General features: G+C 42.5%; 1 protein-coding gene across 3 annotated transcripts in view; it reads right to left on the bottom strand.

Moving 5' to 3' along the window:
• The window catches only part of KCTD1 (potassium channel tetramerization domain containing 1), a 68,574-nt gene that overhangs the window by 26,149 nt on the left and 22,659 nt on the right, over positions 1–19,766 (bottom strand). For 2 of the 3 annotated variants that reach the window (XM_042029410.1, XM_042029400.1), the window contains exon 2: positions 7,333–7,511. In XM_042029410.1, the coding sequence (XP_041885344.1) occupies positions 7,333–7,511 (179 nt within the window). Of the gene's footprint in view, positions 1–7,332; positions 7,512–7,965; positions 8,328–19,766 lie in introns of those variants that run through there. The other variant, XM_042029420.1, reaches the window with a different exon arrangement.

The following is a 19,766-nucleotide window of genomic DNA, read 5'->3' as shown; positions in this document are numbered from 1 at the left end:
CTTGGCCAACACAGCATTTGTGTCTCATTTGCATTAAAATGACTGCAGATAACCATTGAGTCCTAAGCAGTTTTCACCATTTCTATGCAACCTCTGCAAATACATCCCCAAATGGCAAGCATACTCATCTACATGAAACCCAGCCAGAAGGTTGATCATCACCAGAAAGAAGCAAGCCAGAAGTTGGAATCTATATCCTAAAGCTTCAAACACACCCAAGAGGTGGCCGGGTGTTGACGGCAAAACTGGAAGCCAAATGTTTGCTTCTGCAATTATGTATGTACTAGATGCCAATTTGCTTAGCAACAACATTGCAATTTATGAAAGACCAATGAAGTACAAACAGTTTATGTGGGAGCAGAATGAGAACCTTGTGCTCACGTACTCCTTGCAATCAGGAACCTCTGTAAGTACAGCAAAAGGCAAAACAAACCACTGAACCTCACCACTATGGTTCAAACCTGGGCCCTATCAGAAATGACCAATAAGCAGAATACTTCAGTGCCACCTCAGTTTCTAACGGGATTTTTCTTACTAGGTCAAGTGAGACCCACAGACTCAGCATATTGTTTTATCTTCCCAGGTGTTGGTCAGGCAGAGTGAGAAATACTGCTTGGGTGCCTTCAGTCTAGCTTATGAAACCACACTATTGGGTAGAAAAATGCAAACATTGTAAGGTTCTCATCCACAAATTTCCATTCACTGAGGATATCAAGCAGCCTTCGCAATCAAATGATTTCTCAGAGCACAGACCCTTAAACTGGTTATTGACAACCTCCTCTCTCCTGGACTTCCACGGTGATCCAACCCCTACAGACTCACATGAGCCAGCTGGCAAAGGAATCTATACACTGATGATACAGCTATGGATTTTCTTCTTTCCCCTCAAGAAAAGTGATTGTTACTTCTGAGGATTACTAGCCTCAGAAATAACGATCTGAAGCCTTTAGCTTTCTAACACTCCTGAATGTAGATACTTATTCCTCTGAACATATTTTCTTATACACTGCCATAGCCAGGCAGCCAGAGACAAGCATGGCAGGAGCCCCTGTAGCATCAAGTCTTCTCATCTATTTTCTCTGGGTCTGCATATGTGCAAAGAGCACTCCAACAATCCACTATCTCGATTGTACTGTCGTTTTACACATTTGAGTGCAAAAGCATTGAACAACTACAGGACACTGCTTTTTACCCTCCAAGTAAATAATACATAAGCCCACTTTTACTGACATTTAGAACAGGAAGACAGACATCAATTTTGTGGCCCCTTTCAGAGATGACTCACCACCAGTTACTGACCACATAACATGAGAACCTGCTAATCTGATGGTGCTATTTCTTTCACCAGTCACCAGCCACAAGCAACAGAAGCAACTTGCTGACCTTGCAAGTTAAATATATTACAGGACTACAATTTGAAAAATATTTACTTCTACTGAGGCAACAGTGATGACTGACCTGTGGTGATCATTAATTGAGGCAAAATGAGGTCAATATATACCCTAAGTTCAATACACATACCTAGAGCTACAATTAATCTTGGTTCAGCCAGGACCAGAAAATACCCCCCTGAGCTCTTTATCGACAGATGTGTGTTGCAAGAGAGTTCTCTTTAAAATATCAGTCATGTAAACTCCCTGAATTTATTTAAATAAGCATGAAGTATATTATCATTCACAGTTCTGTTTCTATTTTCTTTCCTGGTTCGTATATGTGGTTACACCAACCAACACAACTGTACTGCCTGTGTTGAGTCCGGCCCTCATGAATCAACATTTCATTTTTTACTAGTACATGTTACTGATGATACCAATATCATCAACCTCTATCTCAGTTACTGGATCTATAAATATTTATGCTTAGAGATAGTAATCTTCTACACTTTCAGTCATCATCCCAAAGCACTCTACAAATTGCTTTTTTGTTAACCTTGGTAGGAAGCAACTGAAGCTCAAAGTTAAATCAGTTATCTTGGGTCACAGAACAGGTCAGTGAGAGTCTGTGTATTTCCCTAACCCAAGCCCTCCATTTTCCTTGCCACAAGACCATGCAGCAATCAAATGATGAAATATAAAAGGTGAATAATGAGATGAGTAAGACAGGATAGATAACAAAGATTGAACTGACCATCTGCCAACTTCTTCTGCCTATTCCCTCCTGCCAGGAATGTTACAAAATATTAAAAAGCTGTGACCTGGACCATTCATGCTAATAGAGCAGACAAAGCTGATTACAGCAAGACTGAAAACTTTCACAGAAGCTTGTTCTTTAGAACTTAAAACACAATATTTGCTCTCAAAAAGTACAAGTCTTGCTACTGCAGTATCACATTGATTTATGAACTACTACCTCACCAGACTTTGATGTTGCTATTCTAGAAAGATACAGATAGAGATGTACCTCTTGGGAAGAAAAATCCAAATACAGAGGGTGGAAATAAAGATGCAGTATCATCCACTCTCTCAATATTTCCTTAAAAAACCCAAATCACCAAATGCTCATTCGTTAGAAAATTTTGTATTTCTTTAAGTTTAGCATAACTTAGAGCAGTTTGAGAGGTACTCTCCAAGGTGAGTGGAAAAGCTGTGACAGGGCTGCTTTCATGGAGGTATTACAGAGTGAGGCCTATGCAAAGTGCAGACCACCCTCACCTCAGCAGATCTCCTACCAAGACAGAAGTCTCCAGCATGGTGCTGCAATTTGCAGGAGTTTGAACTAAGGGCCATGTCAGTTTGTTTTGGACCTGTGGACTGATAACAGAAACTGCCAGAGCTCTGAAACAGGCAAGCAGTGCTGCCTGATTCATAGCACGTCCTTGGAAGTCTACCCACACAACTTGTGAAGGATAAGCCTTTCTTGTAAACCGTCAAAAAAGGCCAAGGACAGTCTGGGCATTCTCCTAAGTAATTCTGTGCTCTTGATGCAAAAGAAACCCTTACCAATCAAAAAAGACAAGAAAAAGCCAGTGTCCTAACTGGATCCAAGTGTGCGAAATTTAATTTCCCTGAGGGCTGAGAGTGAAGATTGGGTAAGAAAACTGGGACACGAATGGATTGGTTCATATGAAAACCTGAAATAGCCCTGGGCAGAAATTTGGAAGGATTGCAAAATACTGTATAAGAAGAATCCATCTTCATATGCAGGGAGTAACTCAAGATGGGAGATGTAGCAACCCAACGAGATACTCCAAAAGGTTCTACAAAGTTACGTACAAGGTTTTAAGTGAATTTTTCCCATTCTGTGGTGGGAATATAGGATGTGGCAATCCAATGCCATGGTGCTATGCAAATATTTGTACAAGATGACTTGGACAGAACTAATTAAAAGTTCAGATGCTTTGAACATACGAGATAGACAACGCTGCTGATATTGCTGATATCAGAGATATCAGACAGCTGATGCTTGTATGATCAAAGTTACACATCTTCCCATTGAGCTCCCATAGTCAGTTGAGGTTGTCTTAGCCTGATACACAATAACTTTTGGTAGATGCCATACAGACAGCATTAAGGCTGCGAGATGTAGGAATGCCGACTCCAAGCAAAGGGTTCGATCCTACTGCAAGATGATAATGCACTGGAAGGAGAGTAGGCTGCTTGGCTTAAAGTATCAGAGCTAACTGGCCAGTACTTTCTCTCCTCATAATCATAAATCCTAACACCTCAGCCTGTTCTCAGACTCTCTGGTGACCACAGGGAACAATGGCACAGCATGCATGTGCCTTAGCTCTTGGGAGAGAAAGGCTCCTTTAGCAGAACCTCATCTTGGATCCACCTTTCCTGATTTTTTTTTTTCCCCTTGGCAGTGGAAAGAAAACAATTTATTAAAAAAACCTTTAGTTGCAAAAAACAAACAATTAAAAAAAAAATTTGTGTGCATCCAAATCTTTAACAGATAGCTCTGTGTTGCCAGACACCAACCTGAAGATGTGGTAACTTCAAGTAAACCAAAGGTTGTACAGTCTGTACAGGGGTGAATGCACCAAGGTCTGCATTTGGTGGAGAGAGCTACACAGAAAGACACCTGCTCCCTCCTCAGACTTTAAAGGAAAATTACTATTTCAGCAGAGAGACCTTACCTTAGGTCTTGGTAGATATGCTGATTCAAACTGCCTCTTCCTGAAGCCTAAGTCTGGCAAATTGTATTATCGACCTTCATGAGACCATGTTTGAGGCATGATCTCACTGGTTTCTTGGGAGAACCTGAAGCCTGGTGATGAGCCAAAGTATTTGTAGGGGATTTGCCTTGTGAACACAATAGGTTCTCCCTAGTCTGGGTTATAACTGGGCTCTTTGAAATTATATGTTACTAGATTTTAAAATTAATTTTGAGGGCTTTTTAAAGCATTATTTTAGCTTCAGAATTTATAATTCTAGGATTACTCAATTCAAACCATCTATTAGATAAGCTGCTTGTTTGTCGGCTTGCTTCACTGAGTCAGCTTTTGCCCAAAACACAGATCGGTTCCGATTCCTTGGGTTCTTCAATCACAAGAGCATTTGAGAGAAGCCCACAATGGTCTTTCCAAAGCAAAGGGGAGGGATCCAGCAACAGCAGCAAGACACTTTTACAGTCACACCAGGATTTCTTTGGAGGAATGAATGGATATCTGTCAGTAGGCATTTTACATGTCAAGGCACAAACCAGGTTGGGGAACCTAACAGAAGAATTATGGAAAATGATCCCTTCAAGCTACAAGTCTTTACCTGATATCATTTAAGGAACTCTTTCTTAAAGTACTCTTTCTAATTCATACTCTACTGTCCAGGAAGAAGAAAATAGAGAGGTACAAGATGAGATGCTATCGAGCCCAAAAAGAGAAGGAAGAGTACACTTGCTCCAAAGCAGAGACTGCTCTATCAGAATAGGTCTCCCTCACACCAGCAAGTCAGAGTCACTCCAAAGCTGCTGGTTTGAATATCTCCTTTTCAATCTCACAAAGAAAGATGACTCTGGTAGCTGGCCCACAGATGAAAGGTTCATTTTAGGCTTCTGGCCCTTAGACTACATGTAATACGAGTCAGAAACCTAATGACTTTCATGTCTCAACCTGTTACATGCTGGAGCCTGCAACCGATGCTTTGACTCATCCCTGGAGCAGTGCTCTTTCAGGCAAGATAATCAAGACCTTATTTTTCATAGACAATACTTCATATGACAGTAAGTCTCAGGAGGTTTCAACTGGACCAAAAATATCTATGAGACCTTCCTTAGTTTTGATATAATTCACACATGTGATATTGGCAGAAAAAGAAACATATAAGAAGTGTTGACAAAATCCTTGTGCTAAACTTGAGTAACAAAGTTAGAGTCTAGCTAGATATAAACTGACCAGGTCAGGCTCCAAGAAACAATTTGTATTAATGTCCAAATATTACTGGATAATTTTTACCTAGCACTCACTCTATATAAATATGTATAGATACATATATACATATATATGCATCCCAACCTTCCACTGGAAAAAAAACTGATGGCACAGTCTCAGATAAAACCCAAACAACTGTATCATGACTACTGGCATATTGCTTCATGCCATTGTCTTGACATTCAAACAAGTTTAATAATTGCTCTTTTGAAGCCGCTAATGTTAAAAAAACCTCCTAAGCTCTGGAAGTGGCTGGGAATTCCAGGTTCTAACAGCTATGCTGGAAATATTCACTCATCAAGAGGTTCAAAAGACACTGTCAGAACTGAAACACAAACACATGTCAGAACGACTTGAAGCAGAATGACTATAACTCAGAGTTTGGGTTTTCTTTAAATTATGTTTGAAGAGCTTTTAAAATGTTTAATTTATTAAACTGGCTTTGATACTACGGGCATAGCTTTCACTTTCAAGTGCTACAATGGCTCAATTGAGCACGGAATACATTAAGTTTAAATTCCACTGCCACCATACACATTTTTGAATGACATTTTAGTGTTTCTTCACTTGAACTAATATACCCTCTCTGTGAATTTGACAAGAAAACAGAAGCAGCAGCCTCTCATTCTGCATACACAACAGTGTCAGACACTATCACTGTTCCAACTACCAAAAAACCCACTCAGTAATCACAACTACTAGGAGCTGAACAAAAGCAGCTCCTAAAAAATCCCCAAAACAACAGATTTGGTTTTCGAAGAACAGTTCAAGTTTTCCCAGACATTACTTCAATCTCTCCTGGCAGACCCAGGCTTTGGCATGGCTTCTTTTACTCCCCTCTGCCAGGCCTTCCTTGAGGAGGCTGTCACAAGAAAGGCCGTGTGCCTCGCTGTATGTACTGTTCTCTTCCTCCAGCCCTGACAGCTCCTTGTGCCAGGAGCACTACTTCAGTCCACACAATACTACGAGCTGAAGCTGCAGAGGCAGTAGTAGCAAGTGAAACCCCGGCTTTGAATGAAGTCACATCCCATGAAGTGTGCTTTGTGCCCTATGGAAAGGCAAGTCAGAGCTGTGGGATCAAGAAACTGAAAATCTGCCCCCTCAGACCGGAGAGAACACAATGGTAACACTGCTTTCCCTCTAGAGCAGGGTCGGGCGGCGAAGGGCAAAGTACAGATGAATACAGTGGACACAATGAACACCTGCTGTCCGATAACCAGCCCTTAGAGTTACAGCACCACGACACTGCCTGTCTGCCATCGCCACCAGGTAATACCCACACACACTGTTAAATGCACTCCTGTTTTCTTAGAGATGCACTCTTGTTCTATCTACTCTACATGCACCGTTTGCTCACACACGCAGCAGTTTTCTGACTGCTTAATACCAGTGAACTACCAGAGCCACAAATACTTCATTCAAAAGGTACATGAGAGTTAAGAGCCTAATTGTTTGAAAAGTCCTAAGGTTCTATAAAAAGTATCCAGTTAATACTGTCCTATAGTTTATTTCAATCAGCCTTGCCTTTGCCTCAAGTGACACATCGGAGATGGCATGTTGACAGTACAGGAGAGTGGTTGCTGTTCCAAAAGAAACAAAACAAATACCCCAACACCCCCACCTTTGGGCTTAAATGCAGTATCACTACAGTTTTTGAATGTAACAAACCACAGCATGGGTGCCCTGGCATAAACCCAGAATCCTAGGTAGTAGAAAGTAAGTGCTCTTTGCTATCAGCTCTGTTTTAGTACACACACATCAGATTTGCAGAAGTGCCATTTGTCAGGAACACACTGGAGCAGGGAAAGAAAAGTCTCTAACTGCCTACTAACAAAGAAAGCTAATTTAATTTTGAAACAAAAGGAACTAAATTCATCATTCTGAGACAGCCCCAGGACGTCCAAGCACGAAATGGAAGAAAAGGAGTTTGCCAAAGACATGCAGAAGAAGCTTTTTAAAGTTACCTGGAATCGGGGTATTTTGTAAGCGTGGCCAAGCTGCTGGTATACATGTGCCCACCCACATCAATGTGAACTGGTGCGTTGGATTTTGTGAGCTGTGCTGGAGTGGGGATGCCTTGATTGTTCAATGGAGATGCAGGGGATCTAGTGATCAGAGGTCTTGACATATTGGGCCGACTGTCCTGTGAAAAGATAGACCTGGGTTAATGACCTCCTTAAAAACCTCACAGAAACCCACAGTCTCGAATCAATAGGACTGCCTCATAGTCTCAGATTATGAGTTTTATGTTAGTAAAGCACAGACAAATATTCAGCAGTTTTTTAAATGAATACAGCTCCAGGAGTCTTAAATGGCTACATTTTAAATAAGTGGGGCAAAATGCACTGATAAAACCCACAAGGCAGAAAACACATTCAATAAAACAAGTTTTTCCTGAATACTACTCGTAGCAGTCAATCCATACCAACAAAAAGGGTCATTCTCATTTTTAAGAGTTGATAAAGGCATTGACAGAAAGAGATGCAGACGAAAAGACCGAGAACAATATTTTCCTTAATTAAGAAGACCCCGGGTAGACGTTCTGCTCCTTCCCAAGCCCTCTGTCACTGCTGTACCACCAGAACAGAAATACAAACCCTCAACTCCTCCATCCTGCACACTCTTCTCTCGAATTCCCAATTCACATAGCACAGGAACAGAAGCAGAAACACCTGGACTAGTCAACTGCTCATGGACTGCAGACCACTGGACATCGACAGCCTTTGAGAAAGACATTTTCCATTTAAAAGTTATACGTATGGCAACAGCTGCCCCCGCGTGCCCCACATAGGCTGCAGGTCTGAGCGGCTTCCCGAGGCCGGCGAGCTCTGAGCGCGGAGCGGGAGGCGATGCTTTGCTGATGAAACCAACTTTTAGTCACAAAGGCAGCGCTGCACCGCCAGCACGGAGCAGCGGCCGCCTGCGCGCAGCGGGTGGGGCAGGGCAGGGCGGTGAGCTGGAGCCAGGAAGGCAGGCGGCAGGCAAAGTTGGGGATTAAAATAGAAATGCATTCGAGAGCGGTTTTGAGACAACCCCGCTTTCGACTGAAGGACAGCTCCACACGGGGTGGAATCTTATAGGGATGCCCTGAGAACTAAAAGCCCTTGCAAATGACTAAGTTTTACATTTAAAAGGTAAGCAAAGCAGCGAGAAGTCAGATACACTTCATCACAAAACTCCCTTTGTTCTTTCAACACTGTCTTTCAGCTGCACAAAGTAATGGATTCCTTGTAAACATCTCCTCCGAGCCAGGCAGCAAACCTCGCCAAAGCGGAGCGCGGCCGTGAGAGAGAGTTACGGGGCACTCGGACCAGCAGAGTCCGCCGCCGCCAAAAACATCATTTCTCCATTTTTCATGGCTGTTAAGAGACTCAAACCATAAAGGCAACATGAGCCAGGTAAATGTCTGGCTGAAATGATTTACAGGCCCATGTTGCACAATAAATTCGAGTAATATGTAACAAAAGGCATCTATAAACCACAAGGTACTTAACTAATTTTCTTCCATACACAAAAGCAAGCTTAGGTCTAATACTGATAAAAACGAAGGGAATGAAGAAAAACATCTAGTTTAGATGTTGGGGGCGGGGGGGGGGGGAAGGGTTGGGTTTCTTCTCTTTCTTTATAAGCAGAAGTTAATATAAATCTGCAGAAATACCAGGCTTAATCACTACAATTGCTGGAGGAGGTGCCTGCAGCGTAAAGAAGACAAGTCCAGACAAAATAAGGTACACACGCTATGCAAAACTAATGTCTGCTACAAATGCTATGTGGTACAACCACCACCCAAGATGCTACTGATCTGCAGAGCAGTATTTAGTAAAATAACGAAGAAAAAATTAAAAACAACAACTACAAAGGTGAAAGTAAGACGTCAAGGACTGATACAAACTGGGGGTGGGGGGAGCACGCCTTAGACGATTAGCAGGAGGAAAGCAGCAGGTCTGAGTAAAACATTTCAGTGCTTAAAAGCAGACAAATAACTTGGCTGAAATAGAGACAAAATCATCAATGAAAGTTGAGACTGAAATGAGAAACAAATTCTGTAACTTGTGTGAGACAGACACCACCATGTCCCTTCACAGGATCCTCTCTGGCAGAAAAAACACAGCTCTCTTGCAATTTAGCACAGTGCAGCACACCAAGTCTGTGATAGTTTTTCAATTGGACACATTCTCCTGTATACCCTGCCTGGGGCTGCTCGAGAGAAAATGAACAGATTTGCAGGGTTAATATTGTAGTTAGGCTGGAACCTCATTCAGCGTAGCTGTGATAGCACTGGCTGCACAAAACAGTAGAAGAATGTGTAGTATAAGCATCACTGCCAGGATGGGAAATAGGTTGGAGGACCGTGGGCATTTTAAAAGGCAAAAGAACCCACAAAACATAAGAAAAGGGAATCAGTTTCCAAACCCAAGTCCTAAGCAAGCTGCCATTTACACAGTTTACCTACTAAAACTCCCAAGAAATAAAAATGCTTTATAATAAAACCTTTTGTTCTCTTATTTCACCCTCCTCCTTTTCAACATTTCCTCTTCAAGTTACCTGTGTTTATTGTGTCTCATGAAACAAAGTCCTTCTTCTCAATGGCTGATATTAAGCACAATAATGCTAACCTTGCTCCAGTCTTAGCCCACAAAGCACATTTCCCTGCATAAAAACAGTTCACTACCATTTTGGAGACACTTTGAAACTAGGCAATCATATTTCTACTGCATTTGCCTCAGAGAAATTAAGGCAGAAATGTGATTCAAAGAAGCAGGTACTTAAAAAAAATCCCATTTCTTTTTAATGTGGCACAACTCAATAGCACTGTCAGAGCACAGAAGACCACCATCCAATGGGTACAGCATTTAATAGCTCAGAGATATATCACTGCATTAGTTAAATCACTGTATTAGTTCAGCTATGGAAAGGATAACACAGGGCAAACAGTCTCTGAAGAAATACATGGCTTGCGTTGGATTATTGCAAATGTGGAAGTGAACAAGCTTTGGTAAAGAGTAGCTAAACCAAGGCACTGCTGGTAAGCTAAGCTTCTACCACCTAATGGGATTACGAATATAATTCCTTAGCAAGAATTACAGGTGGAGAGAAGGGAGTCAGAGAAACTGAACTCAATGGGCTCCAGCAAGCTATCTGGAACAGCTGACAACAAAAAGAATCAAAAAGCTCTTCAGAAGCTTTCTTGGTGTCAGGCAGGTGAGACGTGAACCCAGGAACGGGTTCAGAGCTCAGCCACGGCTGTTCCCACACAGGAGATCACAGAGGTTGCTGTCTGCCTCAGGAACTGCACCAGCTTTGTTCCTGAGAGGGGCACAAAGCATGGCTACCACCTGCACTGGCTGGACAGGCAGCGACCTTCCTGACCTGTCAACAGTCTGTCACTTCATAGCTTTCCTTCTCAAACATTTTATTATTTATCCTACAAAAAAATTAAGTAAGAACAGAAAATCCAGTTTTATAACAGTTCCCATGAACCAAAATACTTCAAATACCCTGTAAAGCATTTATCATTATTAATATTCAGATGATTCCCCCCCTCCAACAACTTTTCATAAAAATTAGCTCACATTTTCACTCAGAATGAATGTATTACTGAAACCATGTAATCAAAAATGCCAAAATCTGTGCACTAGGCAGGCTAAAGGCATTTAGGTTGTATAAAACTTTTCAGTTTTGGTTCATCACATAAAAGCACTGCTCTATTAGAGCAGTTTGGGGCTCCTCCACTTCCGTGCTGATATTTGAAGGAGTCTTTCCACAAGAAGCAGTTCATAGGCATAGGTCTTTTGAGTATATCTGAACCTGCTTCACATTTTTTGCTTAGGCAAGCCCTCCTGTAGCCTCAACAAAAGCAAAAGCAGCCCTGCCTTAACTGCTCCTCCTGGGATTTACAAAAATCTGTATGATTTAGAAGTCTTCCTACCAAAGGGGGCCATGGATCATAGAGCAGAGCTTTCAAATCCCTTCTCCTCTCCCTGCCTTTTCTTCCATACCATCTTCTCCTGTTCAAAAGTATTGTTAAATAATAAGCCTTTACACCTGGGTTGGAAAAAACACAGTAGCTGCAGGGCTGAGATGTGCACTCGTGCAACTGGTCTACCAAACAACAGCAACACAGGAACCTTGTCAATGTTCTGGTAGCAAGTGGAAGGAATAAGAGATATCTGAAGAACATGAGTCATTACAATGTGCTAAGTGTACAAAAATCAAAGAGGCTTACTTGTCCCCTCAAAATATTAGCACTGGTGACCTAAGTGTTATTTACACTCTGTGGTCTTGAGTAAAGTCATCCCGGTTCCCTTCTTAAGACAGAAACCTTGACAAAACCCATGCCACTTCAAGACAACCCGAGCTCAGGCACAGAAGGACCGACATTCAAGTACAAACTATCGGCTTGACTCACTGGACTGTAAGGATCATTTTAGTTTGCAGGTTAAGACACTGCTGGCTGGAGTTATTATAGCCAACATCTTCTCTGTGAGCCAGCCCAGCTCAAGCAGGAATATATATCCTACTCAGTAGCATATATATTCCCTGTCAAAACCCCAGCAATTATTACTGCTGAGGAACTCAAATTTACACATTTCTAACTCCCTTGCATTTTTTGGAGGGGAGGTGAGGGCAAGCTTGTCTTAGCTATTCTAGACATTAGAAAGAATAATCATGCAGTAGTTTATTCTAAAGTATCAAATCAGTCTGTGTTCATTATCCTTTTTTCTCAACAGAGAGACGTGAGAGAGATGCTTCCCCTCACAAAAGCTTGGTGCCCAGGAACAACTGGAAACAGCAGTTAACACATCCACATCAGCCACCTCCAGCAGAAGAGTCACCTCTGAACCCATACATCCCTCTGTATGGGGAATGAATCCTAACAGCAAACAAACTTCAGAAGCTGGCATCAAATCCCTTTTCCTCCAGTACAGAGCAGAAATCACTCAAGTGACAGGGACATCTGTGTACCTGCACTCTGAAATAAACAGCAGGCTGATGCTCAGGGGTGCCTGTGGGATGGGGGAAAGCGCAGCTCAAGAACCTCATCCAAACCGGGAACATTAGGACTGCTCTCAGATTTGGCTCCTGCACAAGTGTCCCCACTTTGAAGATGCACTTTTTCAAAACAAACATTTCATTAAAGATTAAAAAAATAATCATGATCATGTCTCACCACAATGCTTAAACAAGTACCCCCCCCACTTTTTTGAATTCAGCAAAAAAAGTTGCCACAACAAAGAGGCTGGAGAAAGCATTTATTCAACATAAACAATGTCAGTACAGTACAAACAGCACTTCTGGAAATTGTAGCAAGCAGGCAGAGATACAAAGCTACATGTCCAAGAAACCCATGAGCTTGTCCTGATGGAAGGGGAAAATCCCACCCTGGGCACCTGTATGGGCTGGTGATGTCCTCACACCAAATTCTCTGGCTGTGGCTCTGGTACTCAGCACCCACAGATGACACAAATCTGTGCTGGCCCCTCAGAGCCCTGCAAGGTGGTCAAAGATGACCATGTGCACCACACAGAGCATGCAAACTGCATTTTGATCTCAAGGTGTGCATGCCATCATGGTGCTTCCTCTTCACCTTCATTCTGAAGAGCCCAGAAGCACAAAGAAATTGCTCAGATCTTTGTCAAAAAGTCTTTACATGTAAGCACATCCATTGTTTTCTTCTGCTTCTTCACCCTGACACCAGTGGTCGGTAGCTCCCTGAGGACACGGTTGGGCTTTACTGCTGCCACTGGGTCTGCAAAACAAAGAAACAGCCCATTGTTTTCCCCAGCGAAAATATGCCAATTGCACTGTCATGTTTTGCCTTTCATCAGTATCATCCAACTGCCCTTTCTCTCACAGCTGCAAGGTTTAGGACTGCTGACTCTGAACATCAGGAATTATGTTTATAAGGCAAAACTCCAGAACAATTGTGTTTGAGTGTCACACGAGAAATGGGCCCAAAATACAATCAGCTGCAATTCAATGCCCCAGCAAGCTAAGACACCAGGTCTGCTGAGACTCAATAGTAGCATTAGATTTATTATTCTAAATCTCTCTAAAGCTTCATTTTAAATCCTGAATGCCTGTCAACATATGACAGAAGGTCAAATTATCCTATGCAAGACAGTCAAATACAATGGAGAGCTTGAGAAGCAGGAAGGTTTTCTGGATATGCTGAGGCAGTGAAGTGCAGAAGATCCACTATGCCAAGCAGCTGCTCACTCCTCCCACCACAAGTGCCATGCTTGGGGCACTCAGTATTATTTTCAGAAACATACACAGCAATGCAATTTAGAGAGGTGGGTGTCACAAGGCCCCTGAGAGAGAGAACAGAGATACCCAGAAGGGTCCATCATAGCCAGGGTGTAAGGTACAGCTCATCAGGAAACAAAACCCTTGGCCAAAACTCTTTCCTGAAGGTGCCAGGGACAATGTTAGGCTGTCCTCTCTGTATCCCAGAATAGTCCAAATGCAGATCAAGCCTACAAAGGTGACAAATGCACCTGTGGTTACAGCAGAGTGGCTACAGCAGTGGTGACTGGAGCGCTTACCTGATGGGACAATTTTAACTGGTACATTGTCCTTGTCCCAGAGTCACCAGCCCCGGGGTGGAGCGCTGATCTGGCCCCTCAAGATGGGGGTCCCTTGCTGCACATCCCAAATGCTGGCTGCTTACAGCCTTCTCCTCCTTGAGATGCTGGCACTGCTGAGCACATACACATGCTAAGTGCTGCGAGCGCTGGAGAGATGTGGTGACATTTCCTTGGCAAAATGAGCCTTGCTGGGATTTCAGAGCTGACCAGGACCTAGAATAAATGATACAGGTGCAGAGAACCAAATGCAAGGCAAAGGGCTGAAGGAAGCGAGGTATTTGTTTGCTCTGGGTGGAGAAAGCTGCCTACCTGGAGATGCAGGACAGTTAAAAACCACCCCTGGACAAGAGCTTGGAGGCACTTTGATAATTCCAGAGCCCAGGAGCCAAGTCTATAGCACACAACTAGCTCGAGCAGAACAGCTCTAATCACACTTTCATCAGAAACCTGTCACTGAGACCTTAAGAAAAATCTTTAAGTGAAGGAAAAGAATTCATGGATAATGACAGATGTTAAATGAGGGCCTGTGCTTACACCAGTACAGCAGTAAAGGTGAGTCCAAAAACCTGGAAAAGTTTACAGACAGGATGTATCTTCTCAAGTACTTATAAAATTCTCTGAAAACCTCCCTAAGCCTCGAAACTGCAGACAAAAGTTTTATACCTCCCTCAAAATATTTTACAAGTTTGCACTCTCTATGGAAGATTAACTCAGCCCCTTGCTTGTTTGGGTGAGTAGTGCTGAGGTCAGCCCAAATGTTGTCATTTATTACATCCGTGCTCTTCTGCACTGCCTACCCTTTTCTTCCTTGGGTCAAGCATAACTCTTCTGCTGGAGGTGGCTGCTGTGCACACTTTCTGTGCTTGGGTCAAGCCAGTGGCAAACACAGCCAGCACAGAACTTGGCTGAAACCCGTAACACAAGCAGGATCTTTGAAATACATCCAACCCACTGTACTAAAAAATCAAACCAAACTTGGGGGTCCAGCCCAGATTCACTACCCCCAAACACAAACAGTTTGGTTTTCACTATGGAAGGAGAACTTCTACAGCCTTTAGAGGTGCCGATTCGATTCTCACTCACTGAAAGCGTCCATTTAATTTACAAGCAAAACCGGATTTGAAAGCTGCTCCCAATTAGCTCACAGCACACCACTGCCCACCTGACACTGTTAATCACAGGGTGCTCACCTAACCATGCTGGAGGACACAGTGCTTAGATGCAGGAGGACATTGGACCAAAGGAAGCAGACCTGCCATAATGCTGCTAATGGTGTCCTATGATAGGGGCACACTGGACAGCTGGCATTTCAGGTCACTCGCTCCACCAAGGGCTTGTCTGTTCTGCACCAGTATCTACTCAAATTAGCAATGAAACCGAGTTAGGAGTGACCAAACAAAAGTGTTGCTCCCCAGCCTGAGCTGGACATGACCAGTTCAAGATATTTCATGAGGTATACAATGCAGTCCTTCAGTCACCTTCACTCAGACTTCTTAATTCCCATGTGCAAGAGGGGACCAGTATCCTGTCAGATACTGCAGAAACAAGCCAGTAAATACCAAGCAATCCCTTGGTCTGAGCAGGGAAAGAGTGCAGTCATTGTGGACACCCAAAAAAAAAAAAAAAAAAAAGGAGGAAGCGCTATTAAAAGATGAGCAGTCCCTGGGAAAGGCTTCCAGGTCTGAAGAGCCTTTAGCAGCCTGGCAGCCCTGCCCACAACACTACAGCTTGATACAAAAGTCTTTGCTTCTGCTTCCCCGAGGACAGTTTCATTTACTTTCCTTTAAACCTGGAAAATAGGTTGCTTTTCTTCTTGCACCTCTATCAAACCTCAGGTAGCACAGACAACAGAAATTTACTTGTACTTCATAGAAAAGCAAGCACACACACAGGGAGTTTCACCTTTTGCAAAGGGCAGAGATGACAGACTACTTCCCCACCATACAAGGCTTCTCATTCCAGTGAAAAGCATCGATCCAAGTATCTTGGACCACTTCATCCCTGCTGCAAGAGGTTTGGCCTGCCAGGTACTTTGCAGATAGCATACCTTAATACTCTGGGGCTCCATTCAGAGTCTACACCCCCTCCCTAAAAGAGGCAGCCACTCAGTCAGCTCTCCCCAGTCCCATGGAATAGCCCAGCACAGAGCAGTCAACAGCTCCCACTGCCTCTGTGAGGGATGGAGAATCTCCCAGCTCATCTCCTGCACCAGTGAAGGCAGAAACGTGACAGCCACCTTCACCACATGTACATGGGGTTTGGGCCAAGAACAGCTATGGGAAGGAAGAGGGGAACTCTGAACACTGGAATCCATCTTTCAACTGTTCCCAAGTAGACTACTTGTAGGCTAAGATTTATTAATAATGTAATTTTTAGTCAGATTTTTTCAAGTGCTGTTGCCTTTTATCCACTTCTAGCAGGCAATCTACACATATTTTGTAAGAGTCTTCACATAAGGACAAGGGAAAAACAACAACAAACACTCCCTCCTGGGTTTAGCAGGAAAGGACTTCTCTTCCCCAGAACCATGCTGGTATATCTGAATGCCAACTCAAACAAATCCTTACAAATGGTGTCAAGATTTTAGTGGGAAAGAAACCAACTGGTTACATTCTTCTTGGACCAAATTTGCAATTTTTCCAATAATCTTCTGGTGAGAATTAACACTAAAAAACAAACATTGTTAAAATCTGTTTTGTTTGCAAGGTAAGATCCTATCAGCAGTACATGAATAAAGATTAATGTCTTGAATTGCAGTTGTATCTGAAGATTTTAAAGACCCATAAAAATGTAGACTTCAGTGGGATAACTGGAAGATTGTCACGAACTGCCAGAATCTGAGAAATGGGTTTTTCTTCTTTAGATTTGACTCACAAACTGAACAAAAATAAGACTGTACTGTCTTATTTGAAGTCAGTTTACACTCCAGTTTGAATAGCACCTGCCCTTGGGTATGTTCCAGAAGAACATCTACCTTTCCACAAAGGGAGGCTAACACCCATTGTAAAACTTCCAGAGGCACATTAGATGTCTGTTCTCCCCCCAGCAATTTCACCCTTAGAAGTAGAAGGAACGCTGCCAGTTACAGCCTGTGCTGAGGAAACATGAGTTATAATTTTACCCTGGGAAAATTGCTGAACTGGGAGCTTCTGGTGTGGCATAGGTCTTGCCTTCGCAATCCAATGGTTCTTTTGATTCAGAGAGGCTTTGAAAGGGTGGTGATGAAAAACATAGCCTCTCCCTTTGAATCAGCCAGCCGCCTGCTTTCCTTTGCACTTTTAAATTTGGTTTATTAATTTACCTGGGAGCAGAAAGAAATAACACTGACCCATCTAGAGAAGATATGTCCAAAAACGTATCAACAGAACATTATCTACTCCAGACTGAACATGAAAACAAAAAGACACCCCCACCTGTGGACTGTCTGAAGAATTTTGTACCTAGAATCACCTTACCAGGCTTAAGAAAAATACAGGAAAGTCTTTATTAGTTCTCCTGGCCATATGAAGAGGAAAAAGGTAAGGGACAATATATAGAAGGATCTGATAAAACCACATCTTTGAAATGTTGTAAGACACAAGAGCTCAAAGCACTCTCCAGATGTTTCTTGAAGGAACCAATAATAGAATATTCTCAGCTGGAATCGCAATTTTGAAGACACTGAGTCCACTTGGTAATTATGGCAGTAGCCAATAAAACAGACAGCTTCATCTATAACCTGACTGCAGGAAAAAGGCATGAAAGTGCTTTGAAGGCACACATTTGCAATTATCTAATTTATGATAAAGATGTAAACAGAACCACAATTTTGAAAGTCACAGCTCAGTCTGGTAGAGAATTAGAAATAGGGTGTGAAATTGTAGTCTTAAATTATACATTCCTCACTCCAGTATCGATGAAACACCACGGGCAAAAAGAATTGACCTTTAGGACCCCTGTGTCACTCAGTTTTCTTTCTTTCCATCTCATCTATTCCCCTTCCAACAAGTCTCTGAAGCTGAGCTTAGCAAAGCAACATCCCAGTCTCACAAAAATGATAATCTATCAAAACCCCACTAGAGGGACAGAGACTGCCAGGAGGGAGAACACTGCAAAGAAAGGGTAAGAGTTGAACTTACTGAGATGACAGGCTTTTTGGAAGTCCTTGTCAAGACGGACTGCAATAGGGAGCATTTACCTGCCTCTTCCATGATCCCGTGCATTTCCAGGGCTAGCTGGGACTTTTTCCTCTCCTCTTGTAACTCCCATTAAAATTATCAGCCTACAGATTTCATAACAGGCAGGAGAATGAAAAAACCCAAACATTATCATGAGAGAAATCGTATTATGATTAACTATTTCAAAATGCCTGTGGATTACTTAATACCTTGGGACAGGCAGCATAACACCACACGGGTGTCACTGTATGGGGACAGGAAACAGCCCCCTGCTAAAAATACACACGAGGCAGCACTCAGCAGTGGGGCCTCTCCACTCCTCTCCATAGCTCTGGAAATGGGCTATGCATGTGGCACATGGAACCTGCACTCCAACCCATCAGTGACCCAGATACTTCCCCACCCCTGCCCTACTCTAAAATCTGTCCATCTTTGGATTTTAAATCCCTTAGAGAAGCAGGTGTGGTTTTGGGTGGTTGGTAGGAAGGGGCTGAAGTTCTGAATTAAGCTAAATACTTAAATTTAGCTGTGGCTAAATTCAAAAGTCTCTTTCAATACAATAGTGCATGAAGGTTTTTTACTTCATTTTGCCTCTTTTCTGGTGTTTGGAGTTTTCTTAAATGCTGGAAATGTATCTAGGGATGAACGGAAAGTCATATACTCACCATTCCCTATGCAAGCCAAGCAGCAATTTTTTTTTTGTTAGTGTGAAGGGCAGGATTCAAGGAAAGGAGAACACAGGAGTCTGCTCTGGCAGGCAAAAAGGGTGCTTGGCAAGGCAAAGACCATATGGCATACAAACAAAGCATATTTTACATTTGGTTCATTTGATTCCATTACATGTAAAAGATACTCTAAGATCCAGGGCTAAGAAATACAGTTTTGGTTATTGTTTTCAGACCTGTAGGGATTTCTCCAAGTAGTCCTCGCAGCTCATATGATAAAAACATCCATTTGGCAGCTAATTTTAGCATTTTTTTTATGCACAGGGGTGATTAACCCTGAATCTATATAACCCTGTGCTATATGCTAACAGCAGCCATCCTCATGAAGCAGCAATCCACTATTTAGTTGTGGACAGCCTCTGCCATCTAGCTCAGCAAACTCTTTTAATTTTATATTAAAAGGCTTTTACTTGATCCAGCATCAAATCAGACCACACATATAACCTTAGAAGAGTGGATGAAATGTACATTATATACAATATGCACTTTGGATGGCATGGCCTGCTTCTAAGTCTGTGGTAATACTTCTCTGGTCATTACTAAAATACAAAACATCAGTGGTTGGGCAACAAAAGGGCCTGAAAATGTTTAAAGAAGCAGAAAAATCTATACCTGCCAGAGATAAATGCCTGTCTCACTTTCTCTAGCTACTGGCTTTTATTGCCTCTAATGTACAACACATTTCAATAAAATTGAAAATAAAAATACATTGGCGTAAACCAATAGCTGATATATCCATCTCATGGCACAGAGAAGAATCACATCCTCAGATGATTCCAAGGGACAGCTCAAATTTAAAACAGCAAAGAGCAGCTTCATCAAGAAGATAAAAGATAAACATAATGAAGGTACATTATTTTCAAAATGCACAGAAGTTGAATGAGACAACCCTGGACATCAGCCACCAAGGGGTAACAAGCACTTA

The sequence above is a fragment of the Corvus kubaryi genome, unplaced genomic scaffold (genome assembly GCF_017639235.1).
Source record: "Corvus kubaryi isolate FWS band 111438036 unplaced genomic scaffold, C.kubaryi_AGA036_p1.0 132, whole genome shotgun sequence".
Lineage (NCBI taxonomy): Eukaryota > Metazoa > Chordata > Aves > Passeriformes > Corvidae > Corvus > Corvus kubaryi.
This window is presented reverse-complemented; position numbering and strand designations above follow the sequence as displayed.